At 53.9% G+C, this 27769-nt stretch overlaps 2 protein-coding genes across 6 annotated transcripts in view; one reads left to right on the top strand and one right to left on the bottom strand.

The window, feature by feature from the left end:
• ZBTB17 (zinc finger and BTB domain containing 17) overlaps positions 1-14076 on the top strand; it is a 29386-nt gene extending 15310 nt beyond the window's left edge. The window contains exons 2-16 of one of the 3 annotated variants that reach the window (XM_088790185.1): positions 8079-8285; positions 8680-8796; positions 9181-9369; positions 9639-9779; positions 10098-10223; positions 10784-11022; positions 11130-11272; positions 11354-11654; positions 12034-12121; positions 12213-12329; positions 12421-12541; positions 12780-12910; positions 13231-13440; positions 13544-13633; positions 13714-14076. In XM_088790185.1, the coding sequence (XP_088646311.1) occupies positions 8079-8285; positions 8680-8796; positions 9181-9369; positions 9639-9779; positions 10098-10223; positions 10784-11022; positions 11130-11272; positions 11354-11654; positions 12034-12121; positions 12213-12329; positions 12421-12541; positions 12780-12910; positions 13231-13440; positions 13544-13633; positions 13714-13997 (2504 nt within the window). In that variant the 3' untranslated portion in view covers positions 13998-14076. The remainder of the gene's footprint in view (positions 1-8078; positions 8286-8679; positions 8797-9180; positions 9370-9638; positions 9780-10097; positions 10224-10783; positions 11023-11129; positions 11273-11353; positions 11655-12033; positions 12122-12212; positions 12330-12420; positions 12542-12779; positions 12911-13230; positions 13441-13543; positions 13634-13713) is intronic. The other 2 variants (XM_088790183.1, XM_088790184.1) reach the window with 2 other exon arrangements.
• Positions 14077-15462: 1386 nt separating this feature from the next.
• Positions 15463-27769, bottom strand: part of SPEN (spen family transcriptional repressor) — a 76364-nt gene continuing 64057 nt past the window's right edge. For all 3 annotated transcript variants that reach the window (XM_088790180.1, XM_088790181.1, XM_088790182.1), the window contains 5 exons: positions 18737-26900; positions 17839-18330; positions 17477-17671; positions 17067-17225; positions 15463-16640 (listed from right to left, as the gene is read on the bottom strand). In XM_088790180.1, coding sequence (XP_088646306.1) covers positions 16509-16640; positions 17067-17225; positions 17477-17671; positions 17839-18330; positions 18737-26900 — 9142 coding nt within the window. In that variant the 3' untranslated portion in view covers positions 15463-16508. The remainder of the gene's footprint in view (positions 16641-17066; positions 17226-17476; positions 17672-17838; positions 18331-18736; positions 26901-27769) is intronic.

Raw genomic sequence — 27769 nt, 5'->3', positions numbered from 1 at the left:
GAGTGATCTCAGCTTCTGCTGCCGCCAGCCTCGCCTCCTCTGCTCCAGGCACACCGGCCCCTTTGCCGAGGTCCTGCCTGTCTCGGGGCCTTTGCATTTGCCCTTCCGTGTGTCTGTAACAGTCTCTGGCCTTATAGCTCTCTCTTGTACTTCATTCAGGTCTTTGCGTAAATGTCACCTCAGAGAGGTCCTCCTTGACCCTTTTCTTAAATATTAAGTAGCCTCTGCCTCTGTCTTCTTGGCTTGCTTTAGTTTCTTTCACAGCACTTAATACGTGACATCATTTTATCAGTTGATTACCTGTCTTCCCCGTTGGCTCAAAGCTCTAATTCAGTACCTAAGACAAGCACAGAATAAGCACTCACTGAGTGTTTGTGACATTCTTGAGTCTTTTCTCTGTGTCTGTTTCCTAATTGATGGGCTGAGGACCCCTGGAGGGGAGTGCCGTAATTAGCAGGAGTTGTGCAGCTGTGTCACCACAGTTTTCCTGTATGATGGAGACGGTCTCTCATTCATGTGCATAGAAGTTTCTCAAATGCTGTTGCGATGAATAGAATCAACAGATGCTGTTGCGATTAATAGAATGAAATTCATTTTTCATAATGGTTTTTGTCTATTATTTTCTCAGTTAATAAGCACCAAAGGTATAATTATCATTTCGAAGGGTCCACAGAATATTTTGACCTAAGTTAGTCATCCTCTAAAAGGCTAAAAGGCCAGGGATCACCGCTCCTTACCAGGCCTGTTGCCCAACGTGATTTGTAACAGTTTGAGAGCAAGGTCCTCGAGTAGGTGCTATAAACAGCTGTCAGGAAGAAGGAAGTAGTAGTCCCGCCCTGCAGGGAGTGTATTACACTTGGTAGGGCAGACGAGGCAACCTGCGGGTGTAATTTTGGGCGGTGTCAATATGCCACCACCGCTCAGGGAGTCTGAGGTAGGGTTTGGGGATGTCGGGGAGGGGGGGCGGTGATCAGACACCACACAAGACCCACCTGTTCTGATTTTCGCTTTTTGGCAGCAAGGCCCTTAAGGTACCCTGTGGCAAGCTTCAGGAGGCCCCAGAGCATGTGTGGACCTAACACATTCTAAGTTGGCAAGGGCTCCTGGGACACTGGACAGCACCTTCTCAGGCTGGCCAGCCTTCCCACTCAGCCACGTTCCTAGAGCAGTGGGGCCCATCAGGCAGGCAAGGGGGTGCCCGCTCCCTCTTCAGAAGTGTGGTTAAATCTTAGAGATAGTGGAAGTTACAGTTTGAAAAGCAGTCAGTACCACAGTTTAATTTTATATTTAGATATTATTTTTAGGTTTAAAGAAAATCAGTGTTTTTGTTTTGTTTTTATAATACAAACTTCAGCAAAGAAAATGCTAACAAATCTGTTTTTAAATTTTTATTAAATTTATTGGGTGACATTGGTTGGTAAATTTTATGTAGGTTTCTAGAGTACAGTGCTCTAATGCATCATCTATCTATTGCACTGTGTGTAATATACTACTGAAACTTGGCTGGTAGGATTATATAGAAGGTAGCAGTGATTTTCAGGGTGAAAGCTACTGTCCAGTAGAAGATACCAGAATTTGGGGTCATTAGAGAGGGCTAAGTCAGATTCGTATGTTTATCTAAAGGGGAAATTGATTTACAGTTTGAGAAACAGTAGCTTAATAGAAGACCTGTGTGTTCTGGGCAAGGAGGAAAGTGCCAGGAGGGCTGGTTTTGTTAATATTTGCCTCTGCCACGTTGCACTGAAAAGGAACAGGTGGCCACACTGGGTGGGTGGTAGGGTTGGGGAGATAGGTTTCATGTTTGCAAGGCTGGCCTGCTGTGAACTTCCATTCCCTTGGCCTGCGTTTGTGTGTGCTAAGCTATATATATACAGGAGCCACCTGTATTTCTAGAAAATCAGGAACCCTGAGCAACTAAAAACCAAATGGTGTTCCCGCTCACCTGCTTCAGGTGTCTCAAGGCTCTTGGACTCGAGGTGGCTGTGTCACGTCCAGGCCCGCAGCTGGGCGCATGTTCTGGGACTGGGGACTCGTTGGTCGAGATCTGCGTGTCCTTGTGGTAGGACAGCTGTTCTCCGGCTTCCCTCTGTGTGGCAGTTTGGAAACTCTGCCTGCAGTTTAGTGCTGGCTAATAACCTGGGTAATATTTCATGTTTGACAGGTGCTCATTTGACTGTGAGATGGAGCGGTGCTCTGTGGACCCACTTAGAGCCCTGGGCAGGCATGCCAGCCCTCACCCGGGTGCACTCTAGGGGCTTAACAGAGCAATCATTCACCATGAAGTGCTTCCCCACCTGAGAAAATTGCTCTGCGTGGCTTTTGCTCAGTGCTCTTCCCTTCACTCTCTCCCTCTCAGAATGTTAATTGGGCTCTGGGATTTTTCCAGATTGCATTTAGAAGGAATAATGGGTTACGATTACAACTTCTTAACAAGGTCAAGTCACCGAACAGTTATTGAGTGCACCCAAGGTGCCCAACATAAAAGGATATGTGGAAACCATCTGATAGGGTCGTTGGCCTGAAAAACACTGTAATCTGCAGCTCTGCTTCCTGGTGGTGCTAGTTTGTGGAGTGCTTACCCTGTGCCAGGCACTGCACAGGCCCTCTGCTTACGTTGCCCAGTTTAATCACGGGACAGATGTGGGTCGTAGTCCCACTGGCCCCATTGTACCGAGGAGAAGCTTTGCTGGAGATCACCTGCTGGTATGGCAGGTGGCAGAACCTGGGCCTTGGAGGCAGCAGTGTGGAACTTGGCACCCAGAGAAGCCGTGTTCTTAGTTTTCAGGTGACCAGGCTGTGCCATGCGTGACACTGCGTCGCTTGGCATGTTGAACAGACTCCGTAAATGCCATTTCATTGGTACTGGTTGGGATCTGGGATTTGGGTTTTGTTGAATTGAGCAGAGTGGATTTCATGACCCAAGGAGAACCCTCTCGTATGTCAGCAGTCTGTTTACCATGCTTTGGAGCTGAAGGACAAATGAGATGGCCAGTCCCTCTAGGCCCCACTCCTGTGAGCCTTTGCGGTTCCTGCGGCTCCACTGAAGCCTGAGGCCCCGGCCTCACACAGCCCGGGCGAGGGCGGCTGGCAGCGCGGTTGGAAACGACCCGGTTTTTGCATCGATTGAGGGTGGTACCTGTACCTCACTTTATCTTATTAAAAATTTAGTTAAATTTTGAGATAGGTTCCCATACAAAAGTATGTGAAATGTACACATTTAGTTTAAATAATAAATCTAAGTGTGTCCAAGTAAAGAACTAGAACCCTCCTGTATCCTGATTGCCCTTCCTCCCATCCAAAGAGAACCATCATCATCAATTTTTTTGTTAATCACCCCCTTTTGAACTGATATCAACTGTATCAGTTGTCTCTTGCTGTAAACAAACCATCAGCAGTTTATTTTGCCCAATTTTGTGGGTGGACTGAGTAGGGTTTTTTTGTTCCACGAGGTGTTGAGGTCATTCATGTGACAGTATTCGGCTGGTGGCTGGGCTGGAAGGTCCAAGAAAGTATCTGTCATACGGAGCCTTGTTGCTGTCAGCAGAGGCGTCTCGGTTCGTCACGTGGCCTCTGTACGTTGGTGTTCCTTCTGGGGACCCTCCATATGTCCTGTCTCTCCAACAAGAGAGTCTGGTCATTCTTAGAGTTGGGCAGCTGGATTCCAAGAGAGCCAAGCAGAATCTTCCAGACCTCTTAAGGGCCAAGCCTGGAAATGTCACAGAGTCACTGCATCCTGTTGGTCAGAGGCGTCACAGGGCCACCCAGATTCAGGTGGCCATCCATGTCCGGATGGCGTCGTTGGGTCTGTTTGGAATCACACTGCAGGGGGCCCCAGGTCCCTCACTTTTTCATTCCCAAATTAATTTCTTGTGAGGCAGGCCCGGGCTGTGTGTGCAGCCAGTCTGTTGGTCATCAGGAGAGCGTCCCAGCTCTGACCCTGAGGTCTGCCCCTTTAATGAAGAACAACTGAGCAGCTGGCTGTGTTGTGGGCAAGGTGCCCGATTGCAGTCAGCAGTCTGTGGGAAGGTCAGGCCCGTCTCTGAGTGGGCAAGTCGTGTGCCTGTTTGGGGCTTTCATTTTCTACATCTACATGAAGACTTTGGGTTCATTGGGCTGTGTGGTCTTGTTCTGTTTGTGTTTTCTGTAGTTCTGAGTTTTTAGGGTCTTTCTTAGAAGTAGCTTTAACTAAGGCCAACATTTATCATCCTTCCAGCAAGACGAAATAAGGAGGGCGGGATCCCACACTTGGCTTGAGTGAAGGGTACTACATACCAAGGGTAGAGCTGGTGGGAACGGCACTTTATCACTCACAGTGGTCATGAGAAGCAGACTGTCTGGTGATCTTATTGTGTTTAAAGGCTCCTCAGACAGGGTCCCCTCATCGTGTGCACTCAGGACGGCCAGCTCCCACCTCCCTGCCCGTGGTACCCAATTGTCCCGGTGTGGCCCAGGCAGGTGCATCATTTTCCTGGATCCCTCTAAGCGTGGCCAGATCCTGGTGGGTGCCTGTCACTGCAGAGCATACAAGAGGACACAGGAGGCAGTGGGAGGATGGCCATGATCATTCTAGAGCATTTCACATGGGTTTAGATGTGGGGCTCTAATTCTAACCAGCCCCTCTGAGGGAAGGACCAAGTCAGCTGGCCCCTCACCTGCTTTGCGCCATCACCCTGGGAAGAGAAGGGGCTGTTCTGAGCCTTTTTGCAGGCAGCCAGCTGGTGCTGAGAGCTGGAAGACAGCCTGGGGCATCTGAGCCCCACATGCCCCGGGGGTGTGCACGTGCCCACGATTCTAAAATCCACAATGCTGAGGCAGACCATTTCTGTGGATGACACCATTTAGAGCTTGGCAAAGCCTCCCCCCCTGCGCTCACACGCCCTGGGGGCTGATCACAGGACTGGGCTCCTGAGCATATGTGTAAGTGCTGCTTATCTATTTATGGAAACGGCCTTCTTTTTCTTTCCTTCTTTTTAGTCCCTCTCCTTCCCCTTTTGCTTCTTCCTCTATCTCTTTATCCTTTCCCCGTTTCTTCTGTCTTCTTTTTCTTTCTTTGATTTTGTCAGAACAGATGCTCTTTTAGGAGAATTTCTCCGTTGGAATGACTTCGCAGGCTGCCTCAGAGGAATTCGGGGCCTCTGGGTTTTTCCTCCGACACCCACATTTGGGGAGGAGCCACTTCTGGGCGGGCATCTCCTATCTGAAGAGTGCGGTTAGCATTGGGTGGAAAACATTACTCATGGCACACAGCTGCTCTCTTCTGTGTGGGGGCGGACCGGGGACTTGGAGGTGCTGGGCCACCATCCACCTTCTCCCGGGGACCTTTACCAGCCTTCCCCCAAGGCCTCTGAAAATGAGAGCACCCCCCAGGAGAGCGGGGCTGTGCTGCCCTTCCCTGGAAGCTCTGGGGTGTGTGGCAGCCGTGGGTCCCAGCAGGGCTGACGAATTCCCTGACCTTTGGCTGGCAGCCCCCCCCCCCCCCCCCCCCCCCCCCTGTTGGCCAGGAGTCTTTTCTCACGTTTATCTTCCCTGCAAGTCAGGTCGGTTTCTGGCTGGAGGGTTCTGCTTTCAGCTCCAGCAAGGGGGGGGTGGGGTGGCTGGGAAGAGCTCATTACCTCCAGGGGTCCTTCTGAGGCTCCCCGCTTGTTTCTGAGCCTTGGGGACACTTCCTCCCAGCTCAGTTTTGGGTTGGCTCCTGGTGAAGGTGAGGGAGCCAGGCCCACTGCCAAGACAAAGGGTTTGGACCTGACTTGAAAGGGCTCATTCTGAAGCTGATGGAAGATTTGGTGCTTGGGTGCCTGGTGGTCCCTCCCTCCCTCCCTTTCTGCACTTGGGAGGTATTTCACCTGGGGCTCCTGAGGACATGGAGGGTGACTGGTGACGGGTTCACAGGCTGCTCACGCACATGTGCACACACCTGTCTGCTCATGTGGCTTTTTCCACCGCAGAGAGAAGACGGCTCTGGGGATGATTTGGCCCAGTCCTCTGCTTGCCACCTGCCTTTGTTTCTGTTTGCACTGTGCCTGGTGTGTACTCCCTTCAGGTCTCAGGCTTTCCTGGGAGTTTAACTCACAGACTGGACATCGGTTCTTTTCCATGTTCTCCAGAAACCTGTGTTTTAGCTTTTACTTGCTCGGGAACAGAGCAGCCACAATTCCCACTGGCATTCCAGTCACACATGGGAACTTGCGTTTTCCAGGGATTGAAGATGTAGGGAAGGAGGCCTTTCTCGTGTCCCGTGCAATGCCTGCTTTCGCTCTGCGGGCTCCGTGCTGCTGCTGCTGCTGCTGTGGCTGCTCTCGCCTGGGAGCTGGCTGTCCAGCAACTACTGAGTGCCCCCGCTGCTCCTGCCTTAACCTCTTGACTCTGGGGCTGACCCGGGCCCTTCTGCTTACCCGTAAGAGCCCTTCACGTGTAAGGCCCTTACACTGTTACTGAGGATATTACTGAGGGGTCCAAGAAGCCGTGCCTCTGTCTGGGAGCTTGTAAGTGGGCGCTGGGACCACAGGGCAGTCCTGGGGATGTTGCAGGGAGGGAAAGGGTGTTTCCAGGTCCCCTGCAGCAGCAACTCTGAATCACAAGTCAGAGGCTGGCACGCTGTGACACGCCTTGTGTGGCTCGATAGGTTCCACAGGCAGAGCCACCTGAATCTGTGGCCACTGCCACATCCCCCCTTACTTGGTGGAGTACTGCTCACCTACCGTGTGACTTCCCCCTGCTAAGCAAATACATTGCCCCAGACTGAAAAGTTCCCCGATGCCATGGGTGGGTGGGCTGGCTTTGTGTCCTTCAAAGCTGATCTGTGCTGCGTAAGCCACGCGTGTGTGAGGGGTGTGGGTGAGGGGTGACTTTCAAGGTGGCTCATCACAGCCAGACAACCGTACATGGTCACTGCAGCTCCAGGGCTGCAGCGTGGTGACTCACCCCCCAGAGGCTGATGTAACAGGAACAGCCAGTGAGGGGCTGCTGAAACCTGGGGGGCTGGGAGCCTCAAAGTGTCCTTCTCGTCAGCCCAGAAACAGCCTGGGGCAGCTCTGAGCAGACTGGCCTCAGAGAAGAGATTCTGGAAGAGCTGGAAGAGAAGCCACTGCCACTTACAAGATTCTGGGCCAGGGTGGGACAGCCTGGCACTGTTGAATCTGTCATGTGGTCCCAGGGCATGGACTTTTATTTTGAAATTAGCTCTTTCTCAAAAGGACTTGCTTATTTTCCCTAGAAAATGCTGTCTTGAGACTGACTGGTGTGGTGCTGAGGGGGAGGGGAGAGCTATTTTAGATACTTATTTAGTCATGGCTTGTGCACTTCGTGACCACTGGGCACCAGGCCATGGAATTTTTCTGAGCACTTTTACTTGAGACAGTTGTGGGATTTCCAGGCATTAAGTGGGGCCTTTGACAGAGAAACTGCAGCCAGGCCAGCAGCTCTTGGGGTCAGGATCAGAGTTCATTCTTTCTCCAGGGACAGCCTGGAGGTTCCTGGAGGCAGAGGACTCCCCAGCTTTATGTAGTTCCCTGAGCCTGTGAATCAGAGAGGGAGGGAGGGAGGGAGGGAGGGACAGAGAGGGAGAGAGAGAGCTCACCCCTGAGGGAACTTGTGCACAGCCGCTGAGTAGGACACATCTGCCTTCCCATCACACATTTCACCTGCGCCTGACAGAATTAGAAAAATAAGAACAAAATAGAAAGGTTTTCCTAAAGCCAAGTGTATCCAATTGAAAGATCTGTCCTTTATTCTAAGATTATGTCATGTATTCTTTTTGTAAAAAATGTTAAACTGACCATGTTTTTTAAAAGCGCTGACAGTAATCAGTACTTGTTTTTTGACTTTTTAATGTCATTAACTGGCAAGATGCAAGAGTGGCTGTTGCGTGTTGGTCCCTCGAGCTTCTTGGTTTGGGGAACTTTCCTGGCCAGTGAACCCAGGCGTCTGGGAGCCACTGGTCGGTGTTGGCCTGCGGCCTGTTACCTGGAGTTGTTTGCCTGCCCTTCTCCCTGCACGTCTCACCGGGGCGTGCGGGGCTGTGTTCAGGCGGGTCGGCGTCCCTCGTGCGTGCTGACACGAGGCCCTCTGGCTCTCCCCAGCCATGGATTTCCCCCAGCACAGCCAGCACGTCCTGGAGCAGCTGAACCAGCAGCGGCAGCTGGGGCTTCTGTGTGACTGCACTTTCGTGGTGGACGGTGTTGACTTCAAGGCCCACAAGGCCGTGCTGGCGGCCTGCAGCGAGTACTTCAAGATGCTCTTCGTGGACCAGAAGGACGTGGTGCACCTGGACATCAGCAACGCGGCAGGTACCCGCCGGGGCCAGGCCTCCCGCACAGGACCCACGCGGGTGTGGCTACCAGGTTCCTAACACGTCGTGGGGGCCTGTTTGGACGAAGTGGGTGGTCAGGGGAGAACTGGCAGGAAGGGCCCATGATGAGCTCAGGAGTGAACACAGGACAAGCTCGTCAGGAGCGACAGCACAGGTGGGCTCTGAGCCCCCGGCCCTTCCCATCGCTGAATCGGCCCGAACCCCCTATTCCAGCACTAACCGTGATGGGGGTGGCAAGGGTTGGGGCCGGAGGGCTGTCAGGAAGGCCCTGGGATTGAGGAAGGAACTGGTTCTCATAGTTTTGGGCTCCTGACCCAGAATGGCATGACCTGCTGTGAGGTCGGGCAAGGTTATGTTCCCCCATTTTGTAGGTGTGGAAACTGAGACCCAAAGAGGTCAGGTGACTGGCCTGGAGGTCAGAGGGAGAGTTTGTGGCAGAGCCCTGATGAAAGTCCGTGTGGACACACTGGTTGGAGTGTCCTCCGGTGGTGAAGTGCTTAGTGGCAGTGTAGAGAGAGTACAGGGTGGGCATTTAAACCCTCTCCTCCATGCAGGGAGGGCTTTCACACCCTCTGTCCTCCATTTAATACTCTGTCTTCTGTGTAGGGTGGGCGTTCACACCCTCTGTCTTCCATGCAGGGTGCACGTCACACCCTCTGTCCTCTGTGGGTGTATCTCTGTTCAGAAGTTGTTGTCTGGGCTGAGAATGCACAGGTTGCCCGCCTCTCTGCCAGCACAGGAGATGGGGACATGGTGGCCTGCCACTCCGCTTTTCTCAAATCCATGGAGCCTCCGCCGAGCGGAGCGGCTGGGCAGGCTGCTGGTGCCAGGCCTTGAGGTGGGTCTGTGATGGCTGTCTGTGTCCTTGGCAGGCCTGGGGCAGGTGCTGGAGTTTATGTACACGGCCAAGCTGAGCCTGAGCTCTGAGAACGTGGACGATGTGCTGGCTGTGGCCAGCTTCCTGCAGATGCAGGACATCATCACGGCCTGCCACGCCCTAAAGTCACTCGCTGAGCCGGCCACCAGCCCCGGGGACAGTACGGAGGCCTTGGCCATGGAAGGTAAGATTATTGGCAGGCTTTCCTGAGCAGGTGGCTTTTGATGGGGTCTCCGCCTCTGACCCTCCCTCCGTGTCACCTCTCTGGGTCTCAGTTTCCTCTTCTGGCCTTGCCTGTGTTGTGGAGCGCGGGTGAGGATTAGCAGCAGTAAAGTCTGAGAAAGGCTCTGGGAGGGGCCCTTCGCACCCCTCCCCCCACCCCGCCCTTCACCAGCTTCTCTCAGAGGTGGGCACTTGATGGGAAATGGCAGGTCTGTCCTGTTCCATCTCTAGGAGGGGACAGGAGAGCCAAAGAGGAGAAGGCTGCTGCCACTGCACTGAGCGGACTGGATTCAGCTGGAGGCAGTCCGCCCACGGGCCCGGGCAGAGAGCCCAAAGAGGAGCGAGGCGGCCAGGCCGAGAGTGCGGCCAGCGGTGAGTTGTGACGCTGGGGACCAGCCCGCTGTCCCATCACCTCCCAGCAGCCTGGGCCCCAGTGCAGTGAGGGGCTTCATTGGGGTAGGATGGCATAGGCATCTACACCCCTTGAGCTCAGGTTACCCAGAAGGACCCACTGTTTGTTTTGGGGTGTGTTCCAACCAGAGCAGAGGCACAAGCAGCCTGAGCTTAGATGTGCTGGCCCCACCCCCTGCCTCTGAGCCAGAGCCACTACCAGGGGCCTAGTCCAGGAGAACCATCTGGTCCCTAGATAGAGTCTCAATCCAGCCTCCGATGTCCCCATCCCCACCCCAGGTGCAGAGCAGACAGAGAAGGCTGACGCCCCCCGGGAGCCACTGCCAGTAGAGCCCAAGCCTGACCCCACGAGTGGCATGGCTGCTGCTGAGGCCGAGGCTGCCTTGTCGGAGAGCTCGGAGCAAGGTACCTCCACCCAGCCCTGGCCAACCCCCACCATGCGTCCCCCCAGGTCCCTCTCCTCCTCCCTCCAACTGACCGCACTCTAAGCCACCCTTTCACTTCAGCTTTTGGGCTGACATCTTCTCATCCTCGAATTTGGACATCAGCTTCTTGGTTGTGCACCCTGGCTGCGCTTCCCATTAGCACAGAAGCATTGCTGACCCAGGGTTGGCACTTCTGTCCAGGTGCAGAGCGCCATAAGGGAGCCTTGCAGCCGGTGGCACCCCTCTCCCTCCCGCACGCGGTACTTGTTGGCTGACAGCGCCCTTCCTGCTGTGTAGCCCGCTGTGGCCTGCCTGCATCCTCCCGGTAGCAGGTGTCCTGGTCAGCAGTCTCCCCTGGTGCTGCCCTGACCAGTGCTGGCACCATTTATCAGTGGCGCCCAGATATTGCCAGGCCCCTGCTAGGTGACGTGGCCAGGTGCCAGGTCGGCCTCCTGGCATTTGCCTGACTCTGAGGTCACATCCCTTCGGAGGCCCCCTCTGCCCTCCGAGGCGTCTCAGTTCCTGCCCTTCTCCTGGCAGAAATGGAGGTGGAGCCAGCCAGGAAAGGAGAAGAGCCAGAAGAGGAGGACTCGGTGCCTACTATGGTCAAGGAAGAGGGGCCGCAGCTGGAGAAAGGAGAGGCCCCCGAGGAGAGCGAGGAGTCGGCCAGCACAGACTCCGGCCAGGAGCTGGGTGCAGAGGCCCGGGGCCTGCGCGCGGGTACCTACGGTGACCGCACGGAGTCCAAGGCCTATGGCTCGGTCATCCACAAGTGCGAGGTGCGGCCACAGGAGGCTGCGCCGCCCCGGCCCTGCCCCGCCCCCTGCCCTCGCCCCGCCCCCTCCCCTCGCCCCGCCCCCTCATGCCGCTGTCCCGCGCCCTGCAGGACTGTGGGAAGGAGTTCACGCACACTGGGAACTTCAAGCGGCACATCCGCATCCACACAGGCGAGAAGCCCTTCTCGTGCAGCGAGTGCAGCAAGGCCTTCTCCGATCCAGCCGCCTGCAAGGCCCACGAGAAGACCCACAGGTACGGCGCCCCGCCCGTCTGCTCGTCCCCGCGGGCCTCGGACCCCCGCAACGCACCCCTCCTCTCCTTTCTGACCTCCAGCCCGCTGAAGCCATACGGCTGCGAGGAGTGTGGGAAGAGCTACCGGCTGATCAGCCTGCTGAACCTGCACAAGAAGCGGCACTCGGGCGAGGCGCGCTACCGCTGCGAGGACTGCGGCAAGCTCTTCACCACGTCGGGCAACCTGAAGCGGCACCAGCTGGTGCACAGCGGCGAGAAGCCCTACCAGTGCGACTACTGCGGCCGCTCCTTCTCCGACCCCACCTCCAAGATGCGCCACCTGGAGACGCACGACACTGACAAGGAGCACAAGTGCCCTCACTGCGACAAGAAGTTCAATCAGGTGTGTGGGGCCACCGCAGCCTGTGGCCAGGCCCTGCTGTCCCTGGACCGCGGGAGCTCCCGCCTCGGGCCGGCCCTCGAGGACCCAGGCTTAGTGGGACAAGTGGGTGGCTGAGCAGAAAATGACCCTCCCCTGGGATGGCGCTCTTGACAACTCTGCTGAGGACAGTGGGAAGGCAGGTGAAGTCGGTGGGGTTTGGACCAGAAAGAAGTGGGGTGGGGGTGGTTTCCCTGCCACTGCTGGGGCCTGGAACATTCCATTGGCCTTGCGGAAAGATGGAGCTACCCACAGGCCCCGGGAGGACCAGGAATCAGTTGTTTCCTGCTGGGAAGGCTGCTATGTTCTGTTGGGTGGCCCTCTGACCCGCTGCCTGGCACAGGTGGGGAACCTGAAGGCCCACCTGAAAATCCACATCGCGGACGGGCCCCTCAAGTGCCGAGAGTGTGGGAAGCAGTTCACCACCTCAGGTAGGGCCAGGCCTGCCTGGCTGCCCCACGCCCCTCCGCTCCTCAGCCACATAGTGGCGCCCCACGCCAGGCCCTCCCTCGGTCTCCTCAGGGAACCTTAAGCGGCACCTTCGGATCCACAGCGGGGAGAAGCCCTACGTGTGCATCCACTGCCAGAGGCAGTTTGCGGACCCCGGCGCCCTGCAGCGGCACGTCCGCATCCACACGGGTGGGTGAGCAAACCCAGCGGGGGCTGGGGGCTGGGGAGGGCACACGGGGATGCGTGGGCACCAACACCTTCTCCTGCCCCCCGCCCGCAGGCGAGAAGCCATGCCAGTGCGTGATGTGCGGCAAGGCCTTCACCCAGGCCAGCTCCCTCATCGCCCACGTGCGCCAGCACACCGGGGAGAAGCCCTACGTCTGCGAGCGCTGCGGCAAGAGGTCCTGCCCCGCTGTCCCGCCCTGCCCAGGGCGCTGTGGGGTCCCTGCACTCTGCCCGGTGGAGGGGGTCCGAACACAGACTAGGGCTCGGTGGGGAACTGGGCCAACTGCTGCCCAAGCCCAGGCCTAGGTCCAGGGGTCCCCTACAGTCTAGGCGATGAGGCAGGAGGCCCAGCCCCGCTCCCCCGGTCCAGGCGTGGGCAGTTCAGTGCGAGCCCCTCCCCCTGCGGCTCTGCAGATTCGTCCAGTCCAGCCAGTTGGCCAATCACATTCGCCACCATGACAATATCCGCCCCCACAAGTGCAGCGTGTGCAGCAAGGCCTTCGTGAACGTGGGGGACCTGTCCAAGCACATCATCATTCACACTGGTGAGCGTGTACCTGCCTGCCCATCTGCCCCATCCCAAGCCCTGCTCTTGGAGGTGGTGGGAAGGGAGGTACCCCCAGATTCCAGCCTTGGGTGCTTACACTTGCCGTAAGTGGCTTTGAAGGCAATTCAGTTCAAATGAGGACCCCACTTTCTTAGAGCTTCCAGAAGGTGCAGGGGCCACTGGAGGCTTCTGTGCAGCTCTGGGGGCTGCCCCAGAACACTTCCTATTGGAAAAGACAGGGCTGCTTGGGAAGCTGGAGGCCACTGAGGTCCTCCCCCCTCCCCCAATGGCAGGAGAGAACCTTGCCTCCCCCCCCAGGAGAGAAGCCTTATCTGTGTGACAAGTGCGGTCGCGGCTTCAACCGGGTGGACAACCTGCGTTCCCACGTGAAGACTGTGCACCAGGGCAAGGCAGGCATCAAAATCCTGGAGCCAGAAGAGGGCGGTGAGGTCAGCGTGGTCACTGTTGATGATATGGTTACGCTGGCCACCGAGGCACTAGCAGCAACAGCCGTCACTCAGCTCACAGGTGCGGGCTGTGGGTAGCAGAGTGGTCACAGGCACCTTGCCTCTGGGTTGGCAATGAAGGGGCAGGTGCCTCTGGCCTTAGGCTCTGCTGATTCTGTCCACAGTGGTACCAGTGGGGGCTGCTGTGACCGCCGACGAGACGGAAGTCCTTAAAGCCGAGATCAGCAAAGCTGTGAAGCAAGTGCAGGAAGAAGGTGAGAAGGGCTGGCCAGGGTGTGCAAGCCGGTGGACCGCAAGGGTCCTTCCCATCCTGACTGGCCCCCACCTCCCACAGACCCCAACACCCACATCCTCTATGCCTGTGACTCCTGTGGGGACAAGTTCCTGGATGCCAACAGCCTGGCCCAGCATGTGCGGATCCACACTGCGCAAGCACTGGTCATGTTCCAGACGGACGCGGACTTCTACCAGCAGTACGGGCCAGGCAGCACGTGGCCAGCCGGGCAAGTGCTGCAGGCTGGGGAACTGGTCTTCCGTCCTCGGGATGGGGCCGATGGCCAGCCCACTCTGGCAGAGACACCCCCCACAGCCCCAGAATGTCCACCGCCTGCCGAGTGAGCAGGCATCCTTCCTCCTGACTGTTTATTTAAGGATGGGTGGCCCCGTTCCCTAGAGAATAAATTTGATTATTTTCTAATGCTGCCTATAGCTCCCTGTGAGGGTGGGGTGGGGAGCTGGCAGCTGTGCCTGATGTCCCAGAAGGGCTGCTCCACTCAGAGACCAGCCAGCTGAGACCTGCTTCTTGGGGAATGCCACACTGTCCCTTCTGCAGAATGAAACGAGCCCTGGGACCTGTCTAGAAGCAAGCTGGCTGCTTTGCCTGAGTCAGTGCAGGCAGCACACTCGGCCAGAGTGTGCGGCTCCATGCCCCCCATGCCCTCATCCAGTCTCCTTTGGAGGCTTCTCACCTGTTCACCTTGAAGACCCCACTTTCCCTATCTGTCATGGAGCTCAGCTATGACCTTGACCCCCCCCCCCCCCCCCCCCCCGGGATGGGGACTGAGCCAGCAGGGGCTGGTCATACTGCTTACCAGGATCCAGGCAACTCAGAGAGTGCCCAGCTCGGGCCATTCTGCCGGAGCAAGGTAGGCAGAGAGAACCAGACCCAACAGGTCACGGGCCCGGTTCCGTTGGTCTTAGAGAAGCAGGCAGGTTCTGCACTCGCTTCACAGTAACCCTGGCCTGAGGATCATGGCCAAGCCAGTGCCATGTTTTGGGAACACGTACTTGCCCTGAATCAATGGAATCTTTCCCACAAGGCTGAGGGCCTGGAGGGAGAACAGAGAGCAGCCAGGAGCTCTGAGGGGAGGTGGGGGCCACAGCACCGTACTCACTAGGAGCAGCAAGCAGGGGAACCTGAGATGCCGTCTGCCTGTTTTCCACAGTTCGCCCCCAGCAGCTGTAAGCCCTAAGATGATGCCTTCTTGTACCAAGTGTAGGTCTGTCTGGAGGAGCCCCTTGGATATTGCAAGTGAAACCCCCAACTCCATGGTCCTTGTTCCCGTCCCCGTTCATCTCCCAGCTTGTAGTTCGTGCAGCTGCAGGGGGAGCCTAGCCCATCGCCCCATCCTGGCGGCAGCTACAAGAACACCGTCAGGCCAGGCTGTGCCACTGCTGCCCCAGGGCCAGCCAGCACCGTCACTGGCAGAGGAAGGGACAAGAGCTTACCCCTTTGTCTTCACCAAAGCTTGCTCAAGATGTTTGTGAGTTTCCGTGAGGGGGTATTTTTACCTGTATCCAAATTTGAAGTGCCTTCCACATTATCCAGGAGTCAGGACCTTGAAGTGTCAGATATTTACAACTCAGCAGCACTGAAAAATGGTTCTAATCAGTCTGTAACGAAAATCTCTTGAACAAGGTAAAATGATCCTTGGGGAGATTAAGTGGCAGAAAGGAAACAGGTCCCATATACAGGCTCGGGGAGGGAATTGAGGGGAGAAAGCAAAAGTGAGATGAGGACTAGCTATTCCTCATAAGCCAAGGACACTTGGTCCTGCCACCCAAGTGACAATCACATCCACACTTGACATGTTTTGTATTTTTTAATAAAGTTTGTAATCCAATGGACACACAAAACAAAACTGCGCTGAGAAAAACAGTTTCATAAATTAATAAGTGTTAGGAAGTTGGGGGGAGAGGTCAAGGTCACAGGAAGAGGGAAGCCAGTCTTTTTTGTACAGTGTGTGTGTGTGAGACACTCCCAGGTCATGGGGGCAGGGCCCGTGCTGTACCGAAGCGCACTTATACAAATGAGTGACAATACAAAGTCTGAGTATGAAAATAAGATTTTCTCTGAAAACACATTTTTGGCACAGATTAAAAAAAATGTATGTCAGGGGAATTTGATTTTTTAAGTCAGTATTATATATATTTATATATATTATATATTTATATATACACACATCCCAAGTTCTGCATATCCCACCAAGAAAGAAAATCCTTCTGTTGCTCTCTTCCAATTGTAAACTGTACATCCTGGGTGAATCAAAGATGTGGCGGAAGGAGAATTAAGAAAGGTGACATCCAAATGAGCAAGGGGAAGGAAAGGGGTGGGGACAAAACAACCCAATGAAATGTTCCTTGACCCCAAGGTTTCAGCAGAAGTTGAAGTCCTGCGTTCGAGTCCGCGATGTGTGTTCACGTACACCAAGATATCCAGAGTGTCACAGCCTATCTTCACTGTGCAAAAGTCCAAGTCACTAATTTAGTGCAAAGGCAGTTCTGTTTTCTTGTTTCTTAAAAACAAAAACAACAAAATAATTAATTCCACTGCCCTGTTCCTTTTCTCCAAAAAGAGGAGAGAGAAACCCAGCCCCAAGGTGTCTGCGAGTCCATTGGTTGGTGGTCTGTCCTTGGGCTAAATGTCATGTAAACATACAAGTAGCAGCACCACTGCCCAGAGGGGTCTGTCCAACTGAGCTGGGCGGGCGGGCAGGAGGGTGAGGCTGGCCGTCTGGCAGTGGAGTCTCCCCTTCGGCAGCTTCTTCCTCCACTTGGCTGGGTTGTCCTGTGTTTGTTTTTTGCTGCAGAGCCTCGGGAAAATACACCAAGTGGTGACCATTCAGTGGCTCACACAGAGGCAATGACAATCATGAGGTGGGGAGAAATGTTGGAGATGCTGGCGAGAAGGTCGGGGGCCAGACGTGACAGGTGGTTCTCGGAGAACTCGCAGGGTGGGAAGATTTGCAGCACATAGGCGGGCTGGAGAAGGGCATGAGAGAAAAGTGGGACCCCCTGTCTTCACATCACCCACCCCTCTAACATTCTTTAAACACTTCCAACTGGAGGCCCCAAAGAGGCCCAATGCAGAGAACCAGGTTGAGTGTTTCCCAACCAGCTAACTTTGTCCACCAGGAGAAAACTAACATGAACTAACTTAACTACGTCTAAGCTAAAGAAAAACCTCTGCTATCTCAGCTGTCCCTTGATTGTCTCCAGGATGGGCAATGGTGGCCACACCCATTACACTCTGCTTGTTGTTCCCTGTCCAGAATGCCCTTTGCCTACCTCCTCTGGGAAACTTGCCTAGACTACCCTAGTTGGCACTGTAGCCCACGCCACCCCATTAGACCTCCTGACCAGCCCCACCTGTGCGCACACCAGGGAAGGACACGGCACGGGGCTGACCTGATTGGAGCCGGGGTTGGGAACGTTGATGATCCCTGCCGCCTGTTTGGCCTGCAGATAGGTGATGAAGGCAGCCTTGAGGGACTCGGTCTGGCTCACTACGTCCTCTTGGTCACGGCCACAGGGCAGAGCCAGCAGCAGACAGTAATCTGTCTCCACCTGGGATGGATGCAGCTGTCAGTGATCAGGGGCCTCCTCACAAAACGCAGAGGCCTGTCTAACCCAGGGGACTGGGTTCTGAAAGCCCGAAAAGCCCCCCGCCCCTTCTTGAAGTTCACCCGCACATTTGTTGAAGGCGTTTTACACCCCAGAGGAGACAGAACATGCCCTCGTCATCCACTCCATGACAAGCCAGGGAGACAGGCAGCTGGGAGCCACCCACACCGTACCTCACCAGGGCCCCATCTCACCGTCATCCTTCGGGCAACCCCTTCCAGCTGTGAGACCTCCAGCCGCATCCTCTGTGCGATCCTCAGTGGGGGGCCTCCTTCAGACAGGGGCAGTGACCGATGCGCCAGCACGTTGTTGCCAGAGACAAAGTGGAGCTGCACAGCAGCTGTGTCATTCTTGAGGGCCAGGAGGCCCTGCCACACAATGGGGTACTTCTGCCCGGGGGAAACAAACAGGAAGTGAGCTCATGGCTGGAGAGCAGAGCCATGCTGGACACGGCCCTAGGCAGCAGCTTGCTGGGCTAAGTGGGGTTCTTACAACATTTTAACATAGCACAAAGCTTGGAGGGTAGTGGGGGTTGGGGGATCCCTCCTAAGCTTACCTTTAGAAGCTGAACCATATCCACAGGCCTCTGGGAAGTCAAGTGTGGAGAAGAATCTTGTTTAGGGGAGGGCTGGGCTTCAGTGTGCAGCAAAGCCAGTCCTGGAGGGGTGCTGGGGCCTGAGGTTGTGGGGACAAATAATGGCTGCTTTGGGGCAGCCGGAGCAGGGAGAGAGCCCGGGAGGTCAGGCTTCATGGAGACAGACACGGGGGAGGGATAGGAAGTCTGGCTTGTTTCTGCCTGTGCCCTCTGAACCTGGGCATGCGGCTCAGCTGGCCTGTTTGCAGGTATGGTGGGGAGGCGAGGCTGCTCTACTGCCGTCTGGGTCCCCTTCGCCTCCTGGGAGACCTGAGGCATCTTGCTGCTTGGTGGTTGGCCTGGCTGGCTGAGCTGGGAGGGCTGGGCAGGCTGTGTGGACTGCACGGGCTGGGTAGGCTGTGTAGACTGTGCAGACTGAGCGGGCTGCAAGGGATCACCTTCAGGAGGGGGGCCCTGGGGTTGGGTGGGAAGAGAAAGGGACAGTCAGAATCTGTTAGGCACAATACCCTGCCCCCAACCAACGGGCCCCGGGCCCCGGGCAGGGTCAGCTGCAGGCACCTCCTATCAGCCAGGCCCACGGAAGGGGTTTAACCGACTGGTGGTGCTCTGGGGCATTCAGCAGTGAGGGCTCCAGTTAAGAGGAGGTCACCTGTCTCCTCGCTCCCCACCCCTGCAGGCACTCCAACAGTTCCCACAAAGAGCTCCTTCCGTGTCTCTGAGCTCTCTGTACTATGAACTGATCCCGTCATCTCCAAATTTAGGAAGTTCCTCTTTAAATCCATGAAGAGTGACACACTTGAGGGACCACATTGGCTCCTCAACCATTATTGGTACTGGAAGGCCGACTTTTGGCGCTCACCTGAGTGGGGGCCTTGGTCCGGGAGGGCAGGCCGATGGAGGCAGAGGCAGGAAACTGCGCATGTGTGAGCTGAGCTGGGCCGTGGTAGGTGCGGATGTCCCCATATCTGTACTCCTGAAACAGCTCCCCGCTGGAGTGCACGATCTGCACCCCGTGGGTCACCACCACAGGCGGGCTCAGAGGCAGCCCCTGCAGCTGGTTGCTGGGGGTGACAGTGAGGATGCGGGCCTCGCCGTGGGGGGCGGGCGCAGGGGCTGCTTTGGCATCTGCCGTCTTGGCAGCTTCTTTCCCTGGCTGCTGAGGGGCCTTGCTGGCTGGTGGCACCTTCACGATCCCGTCTGCCGCCCGGGGCTGCTCGCTGACTGCCGTCACATGGGGATGCACCATGATCCTCACGTCCCGGGGCACGGTGTACGGGTGCAGTCGGTACTCGGACTGCATGACCAGCACTTCTGACTGCACAGGGGCTGTGGCCCGAGCAACAGGCAGGTGATAATGCACTTCTTCCTCTGGCGGGTGCTGGGAGGCCAGGGTGGGCACACCCGCTGTGGCCGGCTGGGGTGTGCCCGCACGCTGCGGGGCCCTGACCTCTATCTGCTGAGGCTGCAGCGGGGCCCGGGGAGAGTGGAGCGTCTCCGGACGGATGCTGTAGGTGATGCTGGGCAGCGTGGGTGTGTTCATTCTCACCTCCCCCTGGGACAGGTGGCTCAGGGACACAGTCTGGGTGATGCTGTGGGGTGGCATGATGACAGACTGCTCTGGGTGTATGCTCGAGATGAACTGAGGCACAGGAATGCCTGCAGCCAGCATGACTGTGGCGTTAGTGGGGAGTGTGGTGGACGTGGTGCTGCTGGGGTGGCCCGCCCTGGGGAATGGGGACGGAGCAGACCCACTGGGTCGAGGAGAGTGTGCATCGGGCTTTGTGGCTGCCAAGTGGGAGACAGGTCGGTCTGTCGGGGTACTGGGCCCCGAGGTGACGTGATTCACTTCTGCAGGCAATTTGCTGGGCAGAGCGGGAGGGTGGTGGGGGGTGAGAGTGGACCCCAGGTTAGCCGGCTGCAGGACCTTGGTCTCTATTTTCAGGGTGACGGGGTCAGCAAGCTTTTTATTCGTGGTGACGATACTTGGGGTTAGGACCAACTGGTTGTGAACCAGTACTGGGGGGGTGTTAATGCCCTGGGTGAGCACCTTCACTGTGCCGCCCTGCGTGACCGGGGTGGACACAGACAGGTGAATGGGCTCGGGCTTTTCCAAGGACGGCCGGTCGGCCTTCACAGATGAGATGACCGGGGATGCATTATACGTCTGGGCAGTCAGCACCAGAGTAGAATGCGTGGCCACGTTTGCGTAGCCTGAAGGAGCCTGTGGGCCTTTGGGCGGAGGCTGCGATGGGGTGACAGAATCGGGTTTGACCTGGGACTTAGACACCGACTGCTGAAATTCAATGTCCATTGCACTTGCTGGGGGGATCTGGCTAATTTTGGCGCTAATCCGCTGGGGCCCTTCAGTCTTCTGCCCCGAGTAGCTCAGGAGCACAACCCCTTCCGAAGTGTTCACACGCAGCCCAGTGCCAGAACCGGCGTCTGCCGGACGCTCGTCAATCACAGACATAGACCCTGGGTGGAACCGACTGTTCTCATTAGTGCTCGACCTCTGCTTGCACTTTGCTGACGGTGCAATCACTGCACCTGCCACAGTCACTGCACCTGTTGTTGCAGGAGTCACACCACCAGTGGCAGCCGTCACGGCACCTGCTGTGACCGTCACTGCACCGGCTGTGGCGCTCACTGCACCTGCAGCAGCATTCACCACGCCCGCAGCGGCGTTGACTGTGCCCACCGTGGCATTCACTGGAGTGGTGAGGACGTTCACCGGCCCCGTCAGGACGTTCACCGGCCCCTTGAGGACGTTGACGGGCCCAGCAGGAGTGTTCACCAAGCCTTTCAGCGTGGTCACGGAGCCCTTCACCGGGCCTTTCAGCGCGTTCACTGGGCCAGTCAGCGCGTTCACCGGGACCAACGAGACATTCACCAGGCCGGTCAGGGCACTCACCAGGCCAGTGAGGGTTTGCGGAGCCTGCTTTGCCAGAGTTATCTTTTGTGAATTCTCCAAATCAATGCTGACAGGCATCCGGCTAATCACAGAAGTAATTTTGGGAGCGATGACTGGGGCCACCTTTTCTTTGTCCGTGGCTACTGGAACTTCTGGGGCCTGGGTGTTGGAGGTGTTTGTTACCTGAGCTGCTGGTTTTTCTTCGAAAAGAGGCTTTTTAGATTCAACTGGAGGGGGCGGTGCCTCATGCAGGCAGGGGGCAGCACTGACAGGCTCTGCAATGGCAGTTGTGACGCTCGTGGAAGTGATGCCTGCGGCAGATACATATTTGGGGTCCATGAGGATCTTTCTCAGCGTACTGGAGCTGGTGTCGATGTCAGAGGCTTTTGTGTCTGGGGGGAGAGCTGGTGACGGGGTGGACTGAGCCCGCGGCTCCTCCTGCCTTGTGATCCACTCTGTCACCTTAGTAGGGGGACTCTGGTGTGGGATTCCTCCAGAGTTGACAGGAGGTGGGAGCTTTGCTGCAGTTACAGATGGAATTATGGGGGTGGGTATGCTTGAGTCACTGGGCGGCGTCACGGGATCACTTTCAATGATGGAATGCACCTTGAATCTAGCTTGGGGCTCCTCATCCACAGGTGCTGGCTGTGCGGGAGCGGGTGGGTCTGGGAGCGCAGACACTTTGGTTGGAGTCTTTTCTTCAATGCTGCTTTCTTGGGACAAATTTTCCTGGGATGGAGTCTTGCTTGGGTCAGGAGCACAGGACTCTGGAGGAGTGACCTGGGGCTTTTCACTCTGCCTTTCTTCCTGTGGAGTTTCGGAGGGTGGTACCATTGGCCCCTCATTTGTGGCAGGGCTCTTACTTTGAACTTGGTCGGGTTCGGAGACAGGGGTCTCTGCAGTAGTCCCCATTTTCTTGTTTGCATTCCGTTTGCGGCGTGATCGAGTTGTCTTCTGGCGCCCTTTGTCTTTCCGAGCAAGAGCAATGTGGGTTTCTTTTGAGCCCTTGGCTTCTGGCACTGAGTGGGAGGTTTCGCTGCTGTTCCCTCCAGCTTCCTTGGTATCCGCTGAGCCTGCAGCAGAGTCAGGGGCACTGACTGGTGGCCCAGACGATTCTGTAGCTGCCTCAGTCTCCAAGATGCCAGACACGGCCTCGTTGGTCTCAGGCTCCGTGCCCTCCTCCGAAGGCTGCAGCTCTTGAGAATGGGGCTGCAGATCTGTCTGAGATTGTGCAGGGTAAGGCGGAGGCGCTGGGAAGTTTTCTGACTCCCCAGAAATGTCATTCATGATGGAGCCAATGGCCGCAGCCAGTTCTGTCTCGCTCGCTTGGCGTGCGGGCTTGTCCTTGTCCGCTGCGGAGAGGCCCTCCGGTGTATCTGCAGCCGCCCCCTTGAAGGCCGCCGAGGTTTCAGTGAGCTTGGCGATGTTCTCCACAGCCTGCTCCAGCTCCATCTGCTTGGCCAGCTGATTTGCTTCCGGGGACAGCTTAGAGGCAGACAGATCTTCCTTCTCTGGTTCCTTGTCTGGATCAGCTGGATCACTGCTCAGCTGGGATGACAGACCACCCTCCTGTGGGGAACTCCCGCTTTTCTCGGGGGAGACTGCCACAAGCCCGGCCTCCTTCTCCACGGCCAGCCCGGCAGGGCCTGGAGCCACAGTGGCACTGCCACTGGCATCTGCGTTTTTCACAGTTGCAGATTTGTCTGCCGCTGACCTGGAATTCCGAGATCTTCCTCTCTTTGATTTGGAGTTTTTTTCAGGGGCTGTTTTTTTCTCTACTACTTCAACTGGGGGAGCTTCAGGTGGATTTTTGTCCATACCAGTTTCTTTTTTGTCACGTTTCTGTTCACTTCCTGCTTCTTCTTTATCAGCCTTAGATTTTGTGTTATTTTCTTTCACATTTACTTGGGGACTCACATCAGTGGTGGCCTCAGGACGTTCAACATCAGCTTTGGGTTCATTTTTCCCCTTTTTCCCTTGTGGACCACCAGCAGCTGCTGCCTTTTGGGACCGTGGGGATCTCCATCCCTCAGCTGGTTTAAGTGTTTCCACTGGTTCTTTCACTTCTGTCTCATCGTCTTCATCGGCTCGACGGCGTGTCTTGGGAGGCCTCCCCCTCCTAGGGGTAGTGGGAACTGCCGCAGCCTCCTGAAGCTCTCGCTCCAGTCGCTTCCTGGTCACTCTCGGTTGCTCGATGGGCTCCTTGACTGGAGAGCGACTTTCATGGTCGCCCATGGTTGCATAGACACTCCTTACATTCCTGCGCCTTGTTCGGCTGACGGGCAAACTTGGCTCAGGGTGTTCAGGGTCCGCGGCTGAGTTTTTAGAGGCAGTCCTTGTAATCTTCTCTGCTTCCACCTTCAACTCTAAGAGCTTCTGTGCTTCTCCCCGAGGGGAATTGGACCGCTTGAGTTTTTCCCGGTCTATCCTCTCACTCTTTCTTGTGACGGGCTTCTCCACAATACTTGCTGCAGCTCCCTGGATGGGGGTCTTGGAGCGTTTACTCTTGTTTGGCTTTTTCTCTTTAGTAGCAACTGGAGGATCGACCTCTGTATCTTCAGAAGCTTGAGGCTGAACTTCAGAAACAACTTCAGCTTTCTGATTTGCAGTAGGCTCAACATTAGCAGCTGAGTCTGGCTTTTCCACTTTTGGCTCATCAGCTTCCTCAGGCTTCTGAGTTGGTTTTGAAAGCGGTTGGTTATTGTCAGGTTCTGGATCTACACTGACCTCCACCTGGGAAAATGAGGCCCCAGGAGTTGGAGGCTTGGCATCCAGATAAGGTAGCTGGTCGACTGATGAACTTTCTCCAACTAAAGGAGTCCCCGCAGCATCCTTCTCGGTGTCCGCTCGTGGGGGCAAGTCTGCTTGTTCAGGTTGTTCCACAGTGACAGACGCCAGTTCAGACGCAGGTTTTGCTTCTTCTGGGATGGAGGCCGGCTCCATGGTCTTCTCTTCTGTCCCCGAAGGCACCTCTCCTGTTTTATCACCAGCTGTCTTCTCCAAGGAGGAGGCTGCTGACTCTGGAGTTACAGCTGTAACAGTAGGAGGCCCAATCGAAGGTGGGGTTTTCAGTTCTGACTCTTTATTGTCAGAAGCAGATTGTGGGGTCTTGGGATGGTCTTCTGTATCTTCCTGTTTCTCAACCTCTTTGGGTTTTTGGTCTTTCTCTTTTTCTTTCTGTTGCATCCGTGTGAGTTCCATAAATCTGCTATGGAAAAGAACTACTGGCTCTTGAATCACATCAGTTGTGTTGCTTGCTCCATCAGATGTCTGCCTTCCATATAACCTACCAGAAATAAAGTCAGATTCTTCATCTTTTCTCTCTAGATGCTGCAAGCGCTTGGAATCTTGTTCAAAGATTGAGCTGTGCAAAAAACGAGAAGCAAATAATTCTTGCCTTTCCTGTTCTTCTTCTTTATGATCATCTTTTTTATCATCCATTTTTCCTTCTGAATCAGTCCGAATTTTCTTCTTTTTCATGTACCAGGATGGAATAGGTCTTGGAGCAGAGTCAACCTTTTCTTTATCTTTGTTATTTCGAAAATTAGCAAATCGGGAGTCCCAGTCGAGAAAAGACCAATTTTCTTCTCGAGATGAAGAGAGAGATTTAGCTCTTTCAAGCAAAGCCTTAGTGTCTGGTGTGATTGTCTTATCTAATGCAAAAGAATAAAATTTGTTCCTTTCTAAAGAACTGGAAAGTCTCTCATCTCGCTCACGAAGTTTGTCCTCTCTTTCCCTCAATAAAAAAGACAATCGAGAACTTTCATATAATGCAGAGGCTCTGGGTGAGTGGGATTTGTGTTCACCATCTTCATCAGAATCAGAAGGCACCTCACCAGGTTCCAAATCACGTACAGACCTCTTTCGAAGGCTGTCTCTCTTAATTATACTGTTTGGAAAACTCACATCAAATCTGCTGGCATCTTGCTTCATTTGAGAGTCCCACCGATTTAGTTCATCTTCAGAATTCAAGACAGATAGCTTTATTTTGGTCATGTCTGCCATCTGTTCTCTCCTGCTGGAATCGTAAGGATTAAATTTTAAGGATTCTTCTCTGACTGTTATGTTAGAATAGGGGACACCTTTTTCATCTACTTTAGGAGACCCTTTTACTGGCATTAGCCTAGGGGAGCCTATGGAGTCATCTTCCTCATGGAAGGAACCGGGTCGGATACTGGGAGAACAACCAGTCCTTTCAGAATCTTCACTGATTTGGCGTGAACTTCTGTAATTCCGCTCTCTCTTGGTGCAGGTATCAAAATCGACGTGATCCATCCTTTTCTTTTTGCTGGGAGGAGAGTCATCGGTGACATCTTGAGGGGGTTTACCTACCTCATGAACAAGACTACGTTTTTCATATTCATCTACATCTTTCTTAGGACTGCCAAACTTCTCAGACTTGGCTATTTCCATCTCCATCTGCTGTTTTCTACGACTCTGCTCCATTTGTTTTCGGTAACTCTGCGTGTAATCAATATCAATGCCAATTTTTTCTTCAGTATTTACTGAATGTGTTTTCTCATGGCCTGATTTACATTCAACTGTTTCATCACGAAGACTGCAATAGTTTTTCCTAGTATCTTCTCTCTCTGGTCCTTGATCATCTAATAGCTGTAGCTGTTTGAGCTGTGGTTTTGAGGGAGTGGGCTTTTTTGATTGGATTTCTTGATTTTCCACAGATTCACCTACTGGTTCTCCCAGCCTTGCTTGTAAGTCTGAGTTGGGCCTTGAGCCAGTCCCAACAGAAATACTGGCCAGCTCCTGACAGTCTTTCGGGCTGGGAACAGCATTAAGTCTGTCTAGTTTGAGTTTTTTAGATTCTCTTTTAAGTATTTCTTTCCTCACAGGCTTTCTTTCAGACTCTCCTTCCCTCAGCAGAATGACATCTCTAGACGGTACGTCAGGCTGCTTTTTTAAAAGTACCCGAGCATCCTCCATCTCTGGACTACTTTTCTTGACTTCTGATTTTTGCCTTTCTGCTTTCAAATTGGAATCTGCAAAACGCCTTTTCCTCGCTTCCAGCTTCTCCAGATCCACAGCGCTTACCCCGTCAGCAAACTGCTCTGGTTTTAGGTGCTTCCTGGGTTTAAGCCTGCCTTCCTTATCTACCACTTCTATGTGGCTTGAAAGTGCCTTTTCCTTTGGCACTTTCATTCTAACAGATTCCAGTTTAGACACATCAGATTTTGCAGGCTCCATGTGAAAGACCTGAAGTTTCTGATCTAGAGCAGAAGACTTGACAGTGTCATTATCAAGCTTGGCTTTCAGCTTTTCCAAAGGAGTGTGCTCAACAACCTTCCCCTCTTTTTCTTTCACTCGAGTCAAAACCACACAAGGCATGAGTTCTAGGCGGTTTTTTGCTATTCCTTCTTTGTCAGCTTTTTCTCTGCTCAGTTTATTAGAACTCCTTGATTTTTCAGGGCTCTGTTCTCTTTCATTTTCTTGGTCTGTTTCTGAAGACTGAGAACTAGGGGAATGAACTTTTCCTTTTCGTTTCTGCTTGTCAGTTTTGTCCTTTTCCACTTTTTCCTTCCTTATTAGGCGTCTTTCTCTTTCCACTCTCTCAAGATCAAAAGTTCGTTCTTTCTCTGTCTTTTCATTTTTTGGATAGCGTTCCAAACGAGATTTGTCAAGTTTTTCATATCTTGGAGGGGAAAGTGAGCTACAGCTTCCGCTCCGGTCTGAGGACCGGCTGTAAATCCTCCGCTCAGAATCACTTGGTAGTCTCTCCGACTGTGAGGGAGACGTTCCAGGGCTCTGTGGGCGTCGCAAGTGCACTGGACTCTGACTGCGTTCGATTGGCCTCCTCTCATGGTCTCTGTCCCGCTCACAGTCAAATCTTTCACGTTCTCTTTCTCGTTCCCTTTGCCTGTAACTGTATTCCCGAATATCTTGTTCATAAGGATCATTTCTGTAATCCCTGTATTCCCGAGGATCGTCATAATACCGTGATTCATAGTAGTCTCCTTGGTAAGTTTCCCATTCTGAATAAAACTCTCTCCCTCGAGCTGGATAGTCCCGTCTGGAATCATCAGGATATGTGCCTGGAGTACGAACAGTCTCATAATATGTGCGATCTTGGCTATAGTCATAAGATCCCCTTCGTTCCTCTCTGCCAAAAAAACCCCAAAGAAGAATGTATTAGTTCTTTTGTTTCCTTGTCATTTACACATTGAACCATACATTTGAGATTACAGTCCTGCTTCTAAAAATCTTTGCCATCATTTAGTCATTACTTAGACCTGTACTGTCCAATACTGCAGGCACTAGCCACATGTGGCTACTGAGAACCTGAAATCTGGCTAGTCTGAATTGAGATGTGAGTGTAAAATACACACTGGATTTGATAGAAATAGTTTTTTTAAAAAAGAAAATACTTCAATAATTTCTTTGATTATATGTTGAAATAATATTTTAGATATACTAAGTTAAATAAAATTTCACTTTTCCTTTTTTTTCTTTATTTTGTTCTTTAGAGTCCACATGTAAGTGAGATCATGTGGTATTTGTCTTTTTCTGTCTGACTTATTTCATTGAGCCTAATATCCTCTAGGCCCATCCTTGCTGTCACATCTTTTTACTTTTTAATGTGGGTACCAGGAAATGTAAAACCACAGGTGTAGCTTGCATTAGGTTTCACCCTTTTTTATTCTTTTCGTGTTGGGTGTTGTGACTTATAATGAGCATTAGTATTGATGACCCCACATTTCTAAGTCTTTCATAACTTTTCTGCCAAAAGATATTCTTACCACAACTTGGGAAACAAATATACTACCTTCCTGACACAGTATTTGAGGGAATAAATGAAATATTACTTTTAAACTGCGAAGCCCTTATGCAAATGGGTCATCATTTACATTCCTGAGCTGAACTATCATTAGAGGTAAAGCATTTTTTTCATTCATGCATCAACTATTCAGTGAGATGACTTCCTTCCACTTTATGGAAAAAAGCAAAGATCCTTAAGTTCTACTGCAAGAA

The sequence above is a fragment of the Rhinolophus sinicus genome, chromosome 14 (genome assembly GCF_057876585.1).
Source record: "Rhinolophus sinicus isolate RSI-liver-muscle chromosome 14, RSI-T2T, whole genome shotgun sequence".
Classification (NCBI taxonomy): Eukaryota; Metazoa; Chordata; class Mammalia; order Chiroptera; family Rhinolophidae; genus Rhinolophus; species Rhinolophus sinicus.
Note: the sequence above shows the minus strand (reverse complement) of the source record. Positions and strands in the feature narration are given on the sequence as shown.